Source organism: Ischnura elegans, chromosome 1 (assembly GCF_921293095.1).
Source record: "Ischnura elegans chromosome 1, ioIscEleg1.1, whole genome shotgun sequence".
Taxonomy (NCBI): Eukaryota; Metazoa; Arthropoda; class Insecta; order Odonata; family Coenagrionidae; genus Ischnura; species Ischnura elegans.
In genome coordinates this window covers 56,763,127-56,780,857 of record NC_060246.1, presented here as the reverse complement: position 1 = coordinate 56,780,857, position 17,731 = coordinate 56,763,127, and the positions used below count along the sequence as shown (strand labels likewise).

The window sequence follows — 17,731 nt, the reverse complement described above, 5'->3', positions numbered from 1 at the left end:
AATTGGGGGATCTGGGTTCAATACCCTGTAAAGACAAATGATTTTTTTTCTGTGGATTTTTTGCACAATTTGTGCATTGCAGGAGACTCCATAAAGTTATCACCATGGCTAGTTACGGTATATGTACTTTAATTGGTCTAAACCAGGACTGTTCCAACCAAACTGGGATATATGGCGACTTAAGTCATAGTAAAACACCCCTTTGTTGGTTGCCCTGATTATCTTGGTCCCATATGTGGGTATCAGTCATCTTGATTGTAAATCAATTAATATGTTACTACTGGTGGGGCACCAAGTCAATTCTTAAGGCCATCCTATGATAAGCTTGAGCTTTGTGTGTTCTACATGATCCAGAGTATTTTTGTCTTTGGATGAGATTTTCAGTTGGTTTCTTTCTTCCATTGTGTGCCCTCAATTTCAAACTTGGATATCAGACCTGTTTTTGGCTGGAAATGAAGGTTGAACCCATATTTGGGAGAAGCTTTACTCTGGTTCCTGCATTGTTAAAGGCAGACACATTAGTTGACATACCTGAATTAATTGTATTGAAAAATCTGTAATCTTAGAAGGCAACAATAGTTATAGATTATAAGGTTATAATTGAAATCTCTTCATTATGTAATTGAGCACATTATAATCACCGTCAGAAAGTGAGATGAAGTTACTAGAGTTATTAAATTGGGGGTTCCATGTCAGCAGCTGACTTGTATAAGTCAAATTTTCCATCTCATGATATATAGTGCCTCTGTCATGTCTGGACCAAAAAAGTGCTGGTAAACACTCTAAGAGTGATTTGAATGTTGGTGAGTTTTTCGAAAATTAGTAACTCTATCAGAAATTCTGCTGGTTATGCAGAGGGAATGGTTGCTATGAGTTTTTATTTGTGATTGCTCTTTGCTCTTATCTTTTTTCTCTGCATAAGAAGTGGGGCTATTTTATTCCTACATTGGATTAGTCCACACTTGTGCTATGAAAATTTTGTTTGTTGAATCTGCTGGGGCTTACCCAACGTAGAGGTGTACGTACGGCGCTGATCGGTGGAGATGGAGCGCTTGAATGAGCGCTTGAAGGAGCGAATGCCTCTTCTGGCTGGTCCCAGAAAAGGTGCTGTGGACAATGTGTACAGCACTGGGTTGATTGCTGCATTTAGAGGTAGAACAAAGACTGCTACCCATGCAAAAACCTGTTGAGATAAAGTATTAATTTTTTTTGGTGTATTAGCTGTGAGACGTTAGGGAGTTGAATTTTGTAGTGCTAAACCAATGCTTCATGGCAATTATTTCTCCTAGAAAAGGTGATAAAATATGGCATTTGTATGCAACTCTTTTTGTAGGTAGATTAGAAAACTATTGGTTTAAAATGATCAGAATATACCATCCACCATATTTACTTGTGTGGACTATTCCCGTGTATATTCCATGCTGACTTTCTCATGGGGAAAGATAATTTTTTACAAAAATTTGGTAGATATTGTTTTTTGCAGCACAAAATCATTTTCCGTGTTAAAAATTCAATGCAATAAACATTTTCTCATTGAATCTTGTTAGCTTTCTACCATTCCACCATTTGAATACAACTAAATCCTTCGAATTTTCACTGCGATGGCGTAGTTAAATGTAAGTTATCTATGTATTTTCGATGAGTATGTTTTCTTTCTTAGTATACCTTAGTATCTGTTCTTAGTATCTGTTCTTAGTATCTGTTTGTATAATCATCCGTTTGTCTTCTTCTTGCCCTCCACCTTCATGTGTCAAGGTATCAGGATAACCTCTATGTCTCAGATATTAACGTTGTCAACGATTAGCCAAATAAATATATGAAATTTTAGAAATAAACAAAACAATTTGAGTATACCTGAGGAGGGACTGTAACACCTCCTAATGAGGCTACGCCAAGTAATATTATTGGCATCCAGCAAGCAGCATCTGTGGCCACCAGTAGAGTCATTCGCCTTGCCATTGATGATTCTGCTCTGCGTTGCTCTGGTGTCTGCTGGGGAGTTTGTGGTTGTCGCTACAATGAATAAAAGCTTGTTTATTTAATATCACTTCTTTGTGGATGATTTCCCAACAAAATATTCTTTGACGTAGATTTTTAGTTCAAATCTAAGGGAATTTTTTAGGTATTGTGGAAAGTCGAGGGAGCCCTCATTTCTTAAAAATTTATATTAGAGGGTTAGTTAAAGGGAGCTTACCTTTTGCATGCTAAGGGTAAGCATACAAACATTTACGTGGCCATTGTTTGATTACAACTGGGCAAAATTAAAATTAAATCATATGCAGTACATAGATAATTAATTTTCATAGTGTCTGAACTGTGGATATGGCTAAATGTTTTTACCCAAGGAGCTGTTTGCTGACAATGAAGTTGATTAAGATACAGCACACTGATGTATTTGATATGTTAAATCAGCCATCCAATTTTTAAAGCTAAGTCCTCAACCATTCTACCATTCTGCACTGCTTCCTTACTGACACCAACCATATTCCTCAAGAGAATTGCTCTATTTTGCCAACACTATAATTTGAAAGTAGAAGACAGTTTGATTGAAAGCCTGAAACTGTTGAATGATGCCAGCTCTCTGGCTTGCAACTCACTTTGAATGACCCCGCAAGGGTGTTTATGCTACACATATGGCTGTTTTATTTCACTAAGTTTGTGTTTGCAAAATTATTGGTTCCAAACATGTAACAAATCAAAATTGGGAAATAACCTCAATGGCTCTGCACATTAAAAAATTGGATAGGCCTGAAAATGGCCTCTTTTTATCCATTTTTTTTTGGAGGGAATTGAAATACCAAGCAAAGCTTCCCGACCATCATAGCAATATCACAACTGTGACTTTTTTCACAATCTTATTGCTTATAATAATCCAATGCTTACAGAATTCTTGCCTGAAAGTATTAAATTTTCATCAAAAATAGCAAAATTGAATTTTTGGAATCTTCGAATGACCTCTTATAATGGAGGGTACAGGTACATCAGTTACGCTAAATATTAACATTAAAACCACAATATACCAGTTAGAATGTAGGTGCATATATGAAATTTTAATCAAATTGACAGCATAGTAGGTACTGATATTTAGAGAATAAATTACTTCATTCATTCCAATGGCACATGTACTTACGTGATTCTGATCACTGTGATGATTACATTGCACTGCAACCACAGCTTGTCTAGTTGTCCTTGCTACGACATACATCCAAACATAACCCAGGGCGATGATGGAGAATGAGGCGAGGTTGAGAACTGTGGGGAGAGTATACACATGGTGTTATTAGTGAACAGTGACTTTAACAGTGAGGTACTTTATACCTCATAAAGATATAAAAATGTTATTCAATGACATGCATACATTTATATTGTGACATAGCGACCATATGTCACGTATATTTCTTTCGCTGAGTAATGACCCGAGTAGGGGATGATCACATATGTGTGGATGAGCGTGCGTATGACTGAGTGTGTGCGTGGATAGATTGTCATGCCCCGGGCATGAGGTACAAGTGACTCACAAGTGTTTTGTGTTGGTCAGCACGGACCGGTGGTTGCCCCACTCAACAGTGAGGCACGAGTGAAACCCCTCTTGTCCCAAAAAACCCCATCCCCTGTGTATCATCCCCCTCCAGATCAGTATAAATCCGCGGGGAGAGAGAGCCTAAGGGCGAGAAATGCTAGTTTGGTCGACGGGGCGAGAAACGCTAGCCTGATCGACGGAGAGAGAACGGGATTGGTGACGTGCCTGATGGTCGTCATTTTTCTGGGTGTAACCAGAGAGTGCTGTTTAGCGGGACGAGATTGTTCTACGGAGGTAGCCAGCAGCGGAAAGCAAAATTGCAGACGAGTGACAGACAGGACCAATGCCCAGAGGTCGGGAGGAAGACAGCCCTCGATCCCACGGACATTTGGGTCCAACGCGTCGCATCATCGATGGCTCCTACTGCTCAAGGCTCCGACGAAACCGTAAGAACGTCGCAGTTAGCGACCCGTCCCCGTGCTTGTTCGCCCAGACCCGATTTAATCCCCAAATTGTGTAGCCAAAATATTTGGTTTCTTTCTCTCTATCCCGGTGCGCCGTATCTAATCACCAAACTGTTGACTCCTTATCAGAAATCTGATTCAGTGTTACCACGAAAGCAGCCTAAAAACTTAATTTGGGCAAATTGTAAACTCAGCCCACGAATTCTACAAATCACAAATTGTTTCTTTTTGTATTCTTTTGGAGGGGGGGCAATTGAATCATATCATATTGTGCATTTTTCGTTCACCTCATCTTCATCACGGTATTTAATTTCGATAAATGTGTGTGTATGCTATGTCTGAAGTGGAAAATATATTTTTTGTGTCTCAAAGTACTCAATAATGGTTCGATCATTCCGTACTCGGGACTATTGATGCCCTCCCCACCCAGTAAAATATGTGGCGTTTTCATGCTCCGTCACAACATATTTGAATAATTGCAGCATAGCCCCTTTTTTTATATTATTTCAATGGAGAAACAGAAATGAATAAAGAAAATACCCTTTCATTCAATGCTATGTCAGTTAGCAAACTTAATCTTGAATTGCAAAGCAAGCAACTGTCAATCTATCCATCTTATATCTAATCAAGGTTGATATATCCAAAACACGTTGTTATTGCACAATGGATATTTTGACTACGTTACATAAATATGTATCCTATTTGTAGCATTTGCGATGAGTTGTAAAAATAAGTTTACATAGATATTCAAGTTGTAATATATCCGTGATATTAAAATATGTATTGCTATTCCAAGCAGTACCCATTGGTAGCATATAAGTTGGGTAAAAAAATTTAAGAGCACAAATGTTTTGTCTATGTTTCTGTGGATTACCAAAAATCATTATAAGCACACCCATTATAAACCCATTTGATGTTGTGAAGATATTGAAGAGATGTTGTAACATGGACCTCCAGGTCCACTGTTGGACATTGCTGCAATGTTATTAGGTGGGTCCTTTGGATATTTGACAGATAAATTGACTCAATGTTGATTGGATTAACATTGATATTACACGGGTGTCATATGATAACTTGGACAATTTTGTCTGGACCTTGTTGGAATAGGTATTGATTGCTGCTTGGGGATGCCTATTTTCTGTGAGTACATATGTACTCATACTGAGGCCGAACAAATTGTAATACTCACACAGGAACACAAAAACAGAATACTCCCATCCATTTGGTTTTTCAGGTGTGATGTGAAGGGCCAAGCATACCCCAGAACGGCCATAAAAGTTTCTGAAATGAAAAAAAATCATTGTGCATTGGAAACAGTGTTGCTCTCGAGCTTGAGACTATTGTCTCATTTCATAACCCATGGCTTTATTTGAAACTATTTTGATGTTTGAGCATGTTAATTATTTGAAAGAGGTGAAGATTTATTGTGGGGCCAGAGATGATGAATTTCCTAAGGGCTGCTCTTGTCTTGAGAAATTATATCTGGATAGGCTTTAGAGGCCCAGGCTATCATAGTAAATTTGATGGATATTAAAACTAAATGACATCTCGAACCACTATTTGCCAAATTCCCTTGGTCTAAATTTCTCCCCCAGGTAAGGGACAGTAAATGAAGCTGTCCTGATAATGAACTGAAACAAATATTCATCAACGTTAAGTTCATTTCACTAAATATTGTTCCGAAAAATGATAAGATTCACTTCCTTTTTGACAGTCTTTTACTTACAGTCTTGCTACTGGTCACATGTTTTGTTGATGGCTTAGATCCTGAATCACCACCTGATTTCACCTTAAAAATGTTTGCAAATGAGACTTATGAAGGTTGCTTAGTTACTTTTATGTAGGTACCAATTTTATTTAGAGGTGTCCAAAAATATTCCTGAAAAATGATTTCTTCTCATTGCATTTTCATTTTTTATGCCAAATTTTCATCATATTCTACCATTGTCTTCTTAGGAAACCACATGCTCTGTCTTAGGAACTCAGCAACCACTTGAAATGCTGCAGTGATCATAAATTTAAAAGTTTAAAGAGTCATAAAATCGAAGTCAATTTTCAGGTCTGGAAAAATTCCATGCTCATGTGCAGATATGGTTTACCTGAAATTAACACCATTATCTCGTCAAATTGGTTCTAAAGTTTACCGATCAATGCCCATAGTTGTAGTTTTTTTATAACATAATCATACCCATATAAGCTTGTATATTATTTTTTTTGATACAGCAAGAAGACTTATTTTTGCAGGGAGGTCATGCCTAGTGGGAGGACTAGGGGTTCAAAGTCCCCAAAAAATCTTTTGACAGACAATCTCATTGGTACCCTCTCCAAATAAACTTTCCTAAGGTACACACTGGTCTAAAATGAACGTTGTCAAATATTTTTCTGGCAAACGACCTTGAACATGGGCATCTGTGACTGGGCGGACTGGGCTCATTGATAAATGCCTCTCTTGTCCATCTCTTGATGCCCTGGTTGCATTTCTTAAACTAGGCTCTACATACATAAATGGTTTGCAGAGTATGCAGATACATTGCCTTCAATGAACTTTCATCAAAATACATCTTAAAATTCTATGATTCATTTCATATCTTTAATTTTGTATTTTCAGAAATAAAAATTTTTATGCAAAAGAGATACTCACTGGAAGTATTGGATTTGCATCAACGGCAGTCCTGACAGGAAAGCTGCGCCAATCCACCCTCCTGCCATAATTAGTCTTGTCTTTGGCATCTCCAGCCGTCTCACTCGGAATGGAAAGATGATTACCAGGAAACGGTCCAAGGTTATGACTGGAATAAATTGCATTGCGTTACAATTTAATCGTTGCTCTAATTATAAAAGTGAAGGTGTGTTACAGTTATTCATTTTAGAAATGAGCGTATGTGAAGGCAATGTAGTCAATGATATTATTAATTGAATTTATCCTCTTGAGAAAGACAGTAGGGGTTGACAATGCTCCAGCCAAATTAACGTAAGTGAGAAATAACAGCATTAATATTTTTATCGCTCTACATATAATACATGCGAGTATCTGAGAAAGAGTTGTGTAAGATTTACGAATGAATACGATCATTGTCGGTAGATAAAACTAGCGTGTTATGGAATATGAAATAATACGGGTCCCCTAGTACTTAGGCCACCCAGACAACGTTAAAATTTACGTCATTTATATCCCCACTAGTTCGGAACCTAGTCTGTGTAAAAGCTGCGTATAATTCTCCGTTCTGTAGCTGTTTTGAAAGAATATTGCCTCTTCCCTTTGTATTACTTCGCGAGCGAAGTGCACTTTTTCGTCTGAGGACTTTCCCGCTGCACGCCTTATGAATCCTTGTTTTTTCAAGGATTTTCCGCAAAATTTTCTTATATATTTGACATGCGATATATTTATTGAAACCGCATGTCATGCCATCTATTCCACATGTAACTATTGAAACAAGGATCTCTATAGAGGGGGTTTAAATTTTTTCGGTAAGTTTTTATTCAGTCGGAATCCTTACAAGGAACACCTTCAGAAATGCTATTAATTGAGAAAAAAGTTTTTAAAGTACCTCATAGCTTTTAGTCAGTGGTCCATTTTTGCGACGCGGAGAAAAATTTACCTTACTTTTACCGAATTGGCTGAATATTTGTCGTATAATAACAGTGGGCACATAGTACACAGCATGAAACCCTAATTATGTTGGTGTTTAGGCATTGCAATATAATTTAAGAATACCGGGACTAGCCGCGGTGATATCTTTACGGAGTCACCAGCAATGCATAAATTGTGCGAAAAATCCATTTTTCAAATCCAAAAATCATTTTTTGCTCTCCGACTGTGGCACTGTATGCGTGCACGATTTGGACTGCTTTTGGCATCATTTTATCAGCAGTCTATACCACCTTGTTCGGTACAGTCCTCAAATTTCCGCGGAGAAGGACGCCTCGGTAGCTATTTCATTCATTCCATTCACTGCAAAAAAGGATGAATTACGGAAAAATTATTAGAAAAAATGCATTTGAGAACTACTTAAAAAAACAGTTATAAAATGATTTGAATCTAACTGGCTAAAGCACTCGACCGGAAATCGGGGGATCCGGATTCGAATCTTGGTCAATGCGAATGATTTTTCTCTGTGGATTTTTCGCACAATTGCAATATAAGTTGAGCATAAATAGTGATCTCTTTAAAACAATAGAAATGAAAATTATTCTCCTGTAATGAAAAATCACTAATTTATTATGTTATTCACGTTGAATCAATGACAAAAGTGGGAATTTACGATTATGAATCGGCCACGTGAGGAGTGATCATTTGGATAATTTTTCTCATTAGATGATAGTCATCAGGACGGGAAGCGATCCACTAACTTTTAGCATTTAAAGTTATTGCACAGGGAACTTCTTCTTCCAGAATACGATTAATTTACAATTCACCGCGGATGCGGTAGTGAAATTTCCATTTATTTGAATGCCATTGTTGTCTTGTACTTAAACTCCCTAGTATAGGTGGAGTAGAATAAATTTGTTTTATTGGTTGATATTTTTCTTCTGAAATTAATTGATTTGGGGGGGCGCGTGCCCTCTGTATCCACTTCTGGATATGCTACTGGTCACATGTTTTGTTGATAGCTTAGATCCTGAATTGACACCTGATTTCGCCTTAAAAATGTTTGCAAATGAGACTTATGAAGGTTGCTTAGTTATTTTTATGTACGTACCAATTTTATTTAGTGGTGTCCAACAATATTAGTGTAAAATATCGTTTTTGTATTTATTTTTCGACGGGAAATAATTTTAACTGCATAAATAAAGATTCTATAGGTTACTCACCCGTCAACGTGTAAACTGACAGTTCACTCGAGAAGGTGCTGATGAAGCCTGCTAATTGACAAAGCTCGGATGATCTCCATGCTGCGTCATGTATGATGTACACTCCTCTGTAATGGGCATCCACCGATGCAATGACAAGGAGATAGGCTCCCATGAAAAAGTCGCCAATGGCCAAATTTGTGATGAGGAATGAGTGAACCTATTGGAATAAGTATGATATGTTTATTTTACTTATTGATGGAGTGATTGGAGAAATAAATACCAGCGGCACCTCTTTCCATCATTCAGTGGGATTTGAAAAAATAATAATAATGAATTTTTTTTACAAATGCTCTAAATATGCTACAGGAAAATAAATTCCATAAATATAAATTATTTCTCAAGGAAAAAAAGGTGTTTTTTTTTACTTAAACAGTGATTATGTTATGCATTTATGTCAGTTATTAAGCTTTTTTGTCTTGTGTTAGTCCCCTAGTAAAAGGAAAATTCCTCCAAGTAAGGAAACCAATGTGCATGTATTTGACTTCTTATTCACTATTCGGCTGTTTTATTCACTATACCAAAAGTGCAGATGTCGAAACAGTATTGAGCAATTAATTCAGTGATTAATTGATTTGTATTTATATATTCGTAGATTCGTTTCCAAATACCTCTTTATTCGAATGACTTCGAATAAAAAAAGTCCACATTCCTTTTGAAATAAAATTTAAAATGTGGAATTATAGCTATAGCATAATTTGATTTTGTACTCAATTTCAATTTGTACCACAATAAGCAGCATTTATCCGACCTTATTGCCATTTTTATGTAAATAATAATTTTTTCCGATAAATGCACTTATTTGCTAGCACACAACTCAAAAAGTCGCCCGGTGAAGAACCTAAACTCACGATTATACTATGTTCTGACGCATCGTATACAATTTTTTTGAAAATCATGACAACTTATACATTAAAGTAGTGATGACTATGCTCCCCATACTTTTTTCAGGCATCACCATAATAACCCCTGAAAGAATGAGGATATAAAATACAATTCTCAAATGGTATCGTACCGAAGCCTAATTCGGGACGGATTTTCGATAGTGCTCAATTTAGAAGAGCAAAATTTGAGCATTCCAAAAGAATTGATAGATACGATTATTCCTCAGTGTAATAATACCCTTAATCCTACCGGCATACCTGGTTTGTGTTTTTGTAAATCATTCTCCACGTGATGACGAGGGCGTTTCCCACCGTGGCCACGGCTCCCAGCACCCACACGCACACCCGAAGGACGAGGTTTGACATGAGGTCTTCGCAGGATGAGAACTCGTCGGGAGGCGGCAGGCACTCCGGAATGTGCTTCGCCAGACAACAGAATCGGAATTCATCCGTCTTCCTAGCCGCAGCGTGGAGGAGAGAGCAGGAAAGGCATTTGAAATGGGGGTTTTCAATCGTTCATGCAACACTTTTTTCATGGGCTAAGATTTGATAGCATATGTGAATGGTAGAGCACTCGACCGGTAATCGAGAGGTTCTGGGTTCGTATCCTAGTCACCACATTTTTACCCTCTGCTTTCTGGCTTTTTCCGTCTACCGCAGCACCATTGCCCTTAACCTTTTTCTGCTAAGTATTCCTATCCCTCTTTTTCCTATACTATGAATTTATTTGTATATAAATAAATAAATATATTACCCCGCCTCAATAGGCGCGTGGCAATAGGCGGTAGGATACCAGCCGTAAAAATACGCGAGGATACAAAAAATGAAGGTGCATGTTGTGAGATATTTAACTGCCTGAGTTTGACCCAACATATTTAAAGGCCATTTTACATGGGAATCGTAATTCCGCAGGTTAGAACAGCATTTTTTTTTCTCAATATGGCGTAGAATTGCACGAATGAAATTAGAACGGGCAATTTTGCCATCTCACGTCCATGCATTCCCGCATGCGTTCTAGCAATTCACCGCCTTACACGACGCAATTTCGACTGCGCCTTCGAGCACACGTCAGATTGTGCAAATACGTGCCCAGAGTAAAACGGCCTTTTGGGCAGGGATGGCAATAGAAACAAAACGTATGTCAAAACCTGTAAAGTTTCAATAGTCTCGTCTCCAGGAGCGAAATGTAGAAACGAAATGAAATGGATTTAAACCCGGGAAGCTAAACTCAGGCTCGAAACGAAATCGGAGTCAAAACTACTTCGGGTCGAAGCTAAAATAAACTCTGGGACGAAACGAAACGTGGATAATGTTTCGTACCGGAGGGACCTCGTGCTTCACCTTCTAGCAGTTAAGTTTCGACCCACACACCGAGTACGAAGTATGGTTGAATGAAGCAGAGGTTCGGCCTACCGCCATTAGATGCATGCATGAGGTACCGCCATTAGACGCATGGGGTACTCATATTTTTACCACTAACAGGAGAACGGTGAACTCAAACTGGCCATTCGATTTTAAGCTCGATGTTCTAACCTCTCTACACGTAAGTACGTCAATGTATTTTCGTTTCGTTTCACTTGCCATTCCTGCTAGAGTCCTTTGTTGTTTGGGGGGAAACGAATTCCCATACCTATCCGTTCGGAAAAAATCTATCTTACTATACCGTTTCCGTCAGACATGAAAATATAGTGGGATTTTAAGATGAAGTTTTCCGTGTCACTCTAAAAAGCATCTGATCTTGCTATTCAAGGAGCGTCAGCCTAACACGCAGCCTCCAGAGTATCTTATGGCTCCCACCTAATTCGAGTAAAAGCTTTGTAACACTTTCTGTTCACGCGTATGTTTTGGACGAGCCGCGAGATTATTTCTCTTTGTATTTTGTTGAAATCACTAAGTAAATCGATCCGCGCCTGATATTATATGCAAAAGGTATTACAAGCCCTAAAATTTGGCTTTTATAAATATACCATGATCATCCATTTCTTAAATGTTAGATTAATTGTGAAATCATAGTTCATAGCACAAATAGCATAAACCCTGGCTGGCTCACCGTACATATGATTCGATACAAATCAGAATCGAACCAAAAAAATTAACGTGTTATGCATTGGGAGATATCGAGCTATTATCAATTCGGGGTGCGTATCATCTCGAATAAATTAATTTTAATCCCGCAATGTTTTTCACTATTCAATCTTGCCCAAGTCTTTACAACTTTTGCCAAGTAATTTTCAAAGGCAAGGTTAAACTAGGTCATACCGATGATACTCACGAGCATGCAGAAATTAAAGGTATTTATGGTAACGAGTGAGAAATCATTTTTGTTATAACTATCACGCATATTCAGTTTTATTCACTTTACTTACAATTTCTTCAGTGAAGAAACACTCCGGAAGACATTTCGGCCGACCATTTTGATGGAATTCCCTGATAAATCTCTAAAAAAGAAACAAATTTATGTCAGGCTTTTTGTACTCTTGATTATTCAACAATCTATGATCATATTGGTTCAAAAACTCTTATAAGGCGTCAATAATGGAGCTAAACAACAAAGCACTCATTCAAGCATGCCTTTTATTTCAGTTTAACGTCAATGCTTTCTGCAGTTTTCCTGAGGTTGGTTTCGTAAAGCTTCAAAAATTTCTTTTCAAAATCTGATATTATTCGAAATTATAAGGTAGTAAATTATGTTTCAAAATATATAACGAGAATAGATAACGTTGTTGTTGGCAAACAGAGAAGGTAAGTGATTATGTTGTTGATGAATATATTATTTGAACGATTTTATTGGAGTCTTATGTATGTGCACATCAGAGAGCCAAAAATCTTCTAAATGATAATCTACTACTAATAAACTAAATTATTATCTTATGATTCCTTATGGTTAAGAGAAAAGGAGGATTTTTTGGCCCTTTTACTTACAAGAAGAGTAAGTTCGGCAATCCATTTAGGGACCCATCCATTAAATACTGTAAGTTGTTGTGTGAAAGATCACTGAAAAATGAAAAGCAAGTCAATAACTAAATGATGGAAAGTATAATGGAACCCTATCTCCAAATGAGGAGCAATACTCACAGACTTACAAGGCTTCGCAAGCCTAGGAAAGCTCCTTGTGATATATTCGTTATCCTTTGATGGCTGAGGTCTCTGTAAATTGAAAAATGCGCTGCATCATAAATTAAGTTTCAGATGAAATGGAAGTATGACCTGTGCATATCGTGTTTTAACGCACAGGCACAGTTCATTCAATGTAAACTTTTCATTCCCTTGGGTTTAGCATTAATTTGTGAGTTTTTATTTAATTTACTTCCAGTTGTTTTGTCAAATGGCATTATAGTTTTTTATATAGGAATTCTAAAACACTAGAAAATGTCATTTTTTATGTATACTCACGATGATTCAACTTACAGGGTTGTTAATGAAGAAAGTCCATAAAAGGCCATGGATTCAATTGTGTTGATATTGTTTCCCTGAAGGTGCCTGTAAGAAATAAAAGGTGAATGATTTTCGCTAAAACTTATTGATCTTGCTGCTTTGTACCGATTTGAATGAATATAATTTGTGAAGAACTTATTTCAATTGCATTTAATTGATTTGAGGCAAATGAAATTTATGGTAAAGGTATAAAAATGCAGTCATTGATATGTGTTTAATTCATCATGGCATCGAAGTCTTTCATGTTTTCACTCCGTGTCCTTACTTACAAAGTTCGTAGATTAGGAAGCCTGTAGAACGTGCTATTGAGCAGGGTAGTGATTTTATTGTCTTTCAAGTTCAGCAAAAGTAACTTCCAGAGGCTCTTGAAGGCAAGAGGTGGGATGTGGGTGAGGCTGTTGTTGCTAAGATCTCTGAAAATGAAGTTCTATATTCAGTCATTGTAGTCTGAAATGTTTAGATGTCTTTCGATCGGAGATAAATCTTGAATTTGACTGCACATATAAAACATAATGACATTACTATTTACTACATGCCAATATACTTACAAATAACTAAGCCGATGAAGTTTTGAAAATGTTTCCTCATTCAAGGTGTAATTCAGGAAATTATCTGCCATGTAACTGGTGTAGAAAACGAGAAAAATATATGGTTAAAAAAGAACAATATTCTAAACTAGAACTTAAAATAAAAAAATGGAAATGCGACAAAGAAACTAAATTCAATGCAGAAAATATACTTAACGAGCTTCACTATTAAATTAACAGCCCCGTAAACATAAAAACTTATTTTATTATACTCTCCCGTTTCTCCCTTCTCGAGAGAAGTGGGTTTCATGCGTCATTAATTATCTAACCCTAATATCTGTTAAAATTATTTTTGTTATTCCTTATTTCAGAGGTTTATCGAAAGATTATTGTTTTAACCCTGGACTTCTGAAGGGAATGGGACGTAAGGAAGACATTGCGTAACAGAGATTCGATATGATGAGCTTTATACATCCCTCAGGGTTATGATGGCTTCGGAAGGCTGGAAAGAGAGGTAATGAAAGGTGGAGCGACCTACCACTTGCGATACCTCTTGTACATTGTTCATCAAAACACAATGAAGCACTCGATGAGAATAGAGTTTCCCTTATATTTTCAATATGCGAGATTAATTGTACTTGGAACGATTAATTTTTCCATGATAATAATAAATTTAATTGTTCTTATATCCTTTGGAACATACGGAGTATACATTTAAACAATTGGACTCCATAATATGACAGTACATGTCAATGTAAGTACTAAAATGAGAAAAATGGATAATTGAATCATTACATCAACATTGAATAAATGCAACAAAAATGGGTAGGTGCAGCTTAAAACTAAAGCCATCAAAACTAAACAGAACTTGTCAATCCAGAATTATCTTAAGCATATGTAAAGAAGATTCTTAGTCCAGCGCATGTATCGGCGATGCTGCTTCATTGATGAATGCACATAACATAAACATCATCAATCTATATATGCTGCTGCATGTAAAGAAATCATTTATTTGCAGTTGCTGCGCGATATCATACTCTATTCCACTTACAATTTAGTCATCTGCACCTCGATGTCCGCCGGGAGGGTCTCCAGGCCGAGGCCAGTGCAGTTGATGGCAACGTCTCGACACTCACAGCGACGCTCCATTTGGGAGCACGAGAACGCTAGAAGAGGAGGAAGGAAGATAATAAAGAACGCTAATAAAACGCTCGTCATCTCGACAATGTCTGCACAAATTGGTGCCACTATGTATGCTAAAATGTAATTTTGGAAACCAGAGAAATTTCAAATGAGATGAATTTTTTTTACGGTGGCAATCATTCAATATTATAAAAATGTTTTTAATTCAACAACATTTTGATAATATTTTGGAAGCCAGAGAAATTTTTGATTGACATTAATTTCATCGGTGACCATTAATCAATTTTTTAAAAAATTGTCCTACATTATCCAACTTTTCTCATATATTTCATTGATTATAAATAAAAAAAAATAAAATAAGTGCTTCAGAGTCATTGCAAAATTTAAAAAAATACGAATATTAAAACACATTTGAGGCTAATAAGGAAAATAAAACAAATGACGTTGACGGACTTCCAGTAAAGATTACTTGTTAGATATAACAGTTATGCCATATAAACTTCAGGACATGCAACACATGGTTTCTTAAACTGAATAGTATCGAGCATAATTTAATGTATATTATACTTCCATTGACTCATTAGCACAATTCTATCCTTCACCTTTACTGTGTTTACTTCGTTACCATCGTGTTGGCCATCGCTTTAAATTTATTACAAATTAATCATTCAATCATTTAATCAGCACACTGGAAAAGTTTCATTTGGAACTCAAAACATGAAGGAGTGTGTGATGCTTTAACGTTAATGATGCCATTATTATTATTGTAAAATATTTCCGCTATAATTAGATACAAGAGCTGAAAATAAATATGATTATTAGCAGCACTATTAACATGGCAAGAAGGAATAGATTTGCGGAAAAAATTCTTCCTATATCCGTAAATTTTATCTTGAGGAATCCGCTCATGTTACCATGAAAATGACAGCAGCGCTGCTGACGGCAGAGCCATTGAATTAGAATCACTCTTACTTACGACACCCGTCTTCGTCCGTCCACGACCACGGGCAGTCCACTCGACCGTCGCACACGAGGGACGAATTCAAACAAGGCCCGTTGCGGCATTTGAACGCGGCCTCGTCGCACTTCCAGTCCTCTGGTGACCTCATGGGAGCAAGAAAAGACAATAGTACATGAGTTCTTCGCCCGAATTCCATTTCTGGGCCTTAAAAAACAAAAAGCTCTGCGTTTGATCTTAGTTGATTTATCAAACTAATGGGTAACATGTTGATAGTATATATCGAACTACATTCATCAAACTTGTTTTGTAAGAGTAACAGAAATATTCAATGCTCTATATGAATCCATATTGGGATGAGTTTGATCAGAAACTGGTATTCTTAAGTATACTTTTTGCAGTGATTACTCGCTTTATGTAATGATTTATCAATTAAAATGTAGTTAACTGCAGTTTATTGTAAGTTTGGTTGTGTCTCAGTCTCGGATTTAAGAAATATAGTTACTGAGCCATCGCGACGCAGTTTTTGGATGTGCTTTGCAATTACCATGAAAACTGTTTTTCTTAAGGTGCTTTTACACTGGGTAACATGTTGTATTAAACAAGTTACATATAACATATTTTACGAAAAAGTTATAAATCCGTCTAACCTGTTACTTGTAAAATTGTGTTATAAAACACCATATTTTCTTTTATAACACAATGTTACTTGTAGCATGTTACATGGATTTGTAACTTTTTCTTAAAACATGTTTTATGTAAATTGTTTTATATAGCAAGTTATGCAGTGGAAACGCACAGGTATCTAGCCTCTTCGACATTTTATTTAATACGAAAATGAACGATTATAATTGTCCAAAACAATCTCAAAATGGGTGACTGGTATTGCTGATACTCACTCATAGCTCTCGTCCAATTAAGCCTAAAGATCACCTTATCGTCCAACCTTAATTATTTAATGTCCATAAATATCCAGAGTATAAAATAAAATGTCGAAAAGGCTGGATATCTAAGAAAAACAGTTTTCATTGTAACTTCCAAGTACATCCAAAAAAAATGATTGCGTTGCCATAGCTAAGCAACAAAAGAGCTGCCACCACTGGGGGCACTATGGCCTGACAGGCAAACGGTCTCCTAAGGTTTTTAATTAAAAACAACATACAACAATGGGGAACATGCATGAACTTTGTTTCTCCCGTTATTGTAGCCTATCTTATAGAGAATTTTCTCACCAATCCGAATATATAAGCCAAAGTTGTCTACGTCAATCACAAATGCTGTAAAATGCAAATGAAATTCTAAAAAAAATCGACGAAAGTCACGTGACCCGAAACGCTTTCTCATTGGCTTGACGTCACCGAACAATATTCAGTCTCAGTGGCCTCAGTTCTCCGTAAAATTCGATGTCTAAATACTGCTGTTTTTCAATGAATACAGATCTTTAATGTCGTTAGGGAGTTGTTGATGGAAAAGAGGGGGATTGTTGGAGGAATGAGGTGAAAAGAAAACTGATAGACAAAATGACTGAAGTGGGATTTAAGAAGGCGCAGTCAGACAATTTACCTATGGTTGACTCCTTATGGTGGCCGCCTTCCTTAAAAACAGTGATTCTTTCGTCGCCGCCGAGATGCGTGGAGTGAAAGCAAGCAGGTAAGCAAGCTATTTAATGCATAGGAAAAATTTAAAGTTTTAAGATTGTTTTCTGTTTATAAATACTTATTTTTGAATTCAAATAAACTATCCTTCATCAGCGGTTAATTATTAGTTGTCCATAATTTTAATACCAAACTTATCATGCGGTTCTCTTATATCAGCTCCATAGTCGTTTGAATATAAGTAATGAAATAATAGACTAATGCACAAATATGTTTCAGGTATGATTAATGCCTAAATAATACTGAATTATTACAACATCTTTACTCACCAAAAATACGATTCGGCATTTAGCA

At 36.7% G+C, this 17,731-nt stretch overlaps 1 protein-coding gene across 2 annotated transcripts in view; it reads right to left on the bottom strand.

Annotated features, from left to right (window-relative positions):
• Positions 1–17,731, bottom strand: part of LOC124160960 (G-protein coupled receptor GRL101-like) — a 111,921-nt gene that overhangs the window by 2,776 nt on the left and 91,414 nt on the right. The window contains exons 12-26 of one of the 2 annotated variants that reach the window (XM_046537098.1): positions 15,801–15,920; positions 14,733–14,847; positions 13,703–13,777; positions 13,424–13,567; positions 13,128–13,199; positions 12,795–12,866; positions 12,642–12,713; positions 12,086–12,157; positions 9,978–10,176; positions 8,797–8,995; positions 6,626–6,773; positions 5,174–5,265; positions 3,131–3,252; positions 1,855–2,013; positions 1,006–1,183 (exon numbers count right to left, since the gene is read on the bottom strand). In XM_046537098.1, the coding sequence (XP_046393054.1) occupies positions 1,006–1,183; positions 1,855–2,013; positions 3,131–3,252; positions 5,174–5,265; positions 6,626–6,773; positions 8,797–8,995; positions 9,978–10,176; positions 12,086–12,157; positions 12,642–12,713; positions 12,795–12,866; positions 13,128–13,199; positions 13,424–13,567; positions 13,703–13,777; positions 14,733–14,847; positions 15,801–15,920 (1,839 nt within the window). The remainder of the gene's footprint in view (positions 1–1,005; positions 1,184–1,854; positions 2,014–3,130; positions 3,253–5,173; positions 5,266–6,625; positions 6,774–8,796; positions 8,996–9,977; positions 10,177–12,085; positions 12,158–12,641; positions 12,714–12,794; positions 12,867–13,127; positions 13,200–13,423; positions 13,568–13,702; positions 13,778–14,732; positions 14,848–15,800; positions 15,921–17,731) is intronic. The other variant, XM_046537105.1, reaches the window with a different exon arrangement.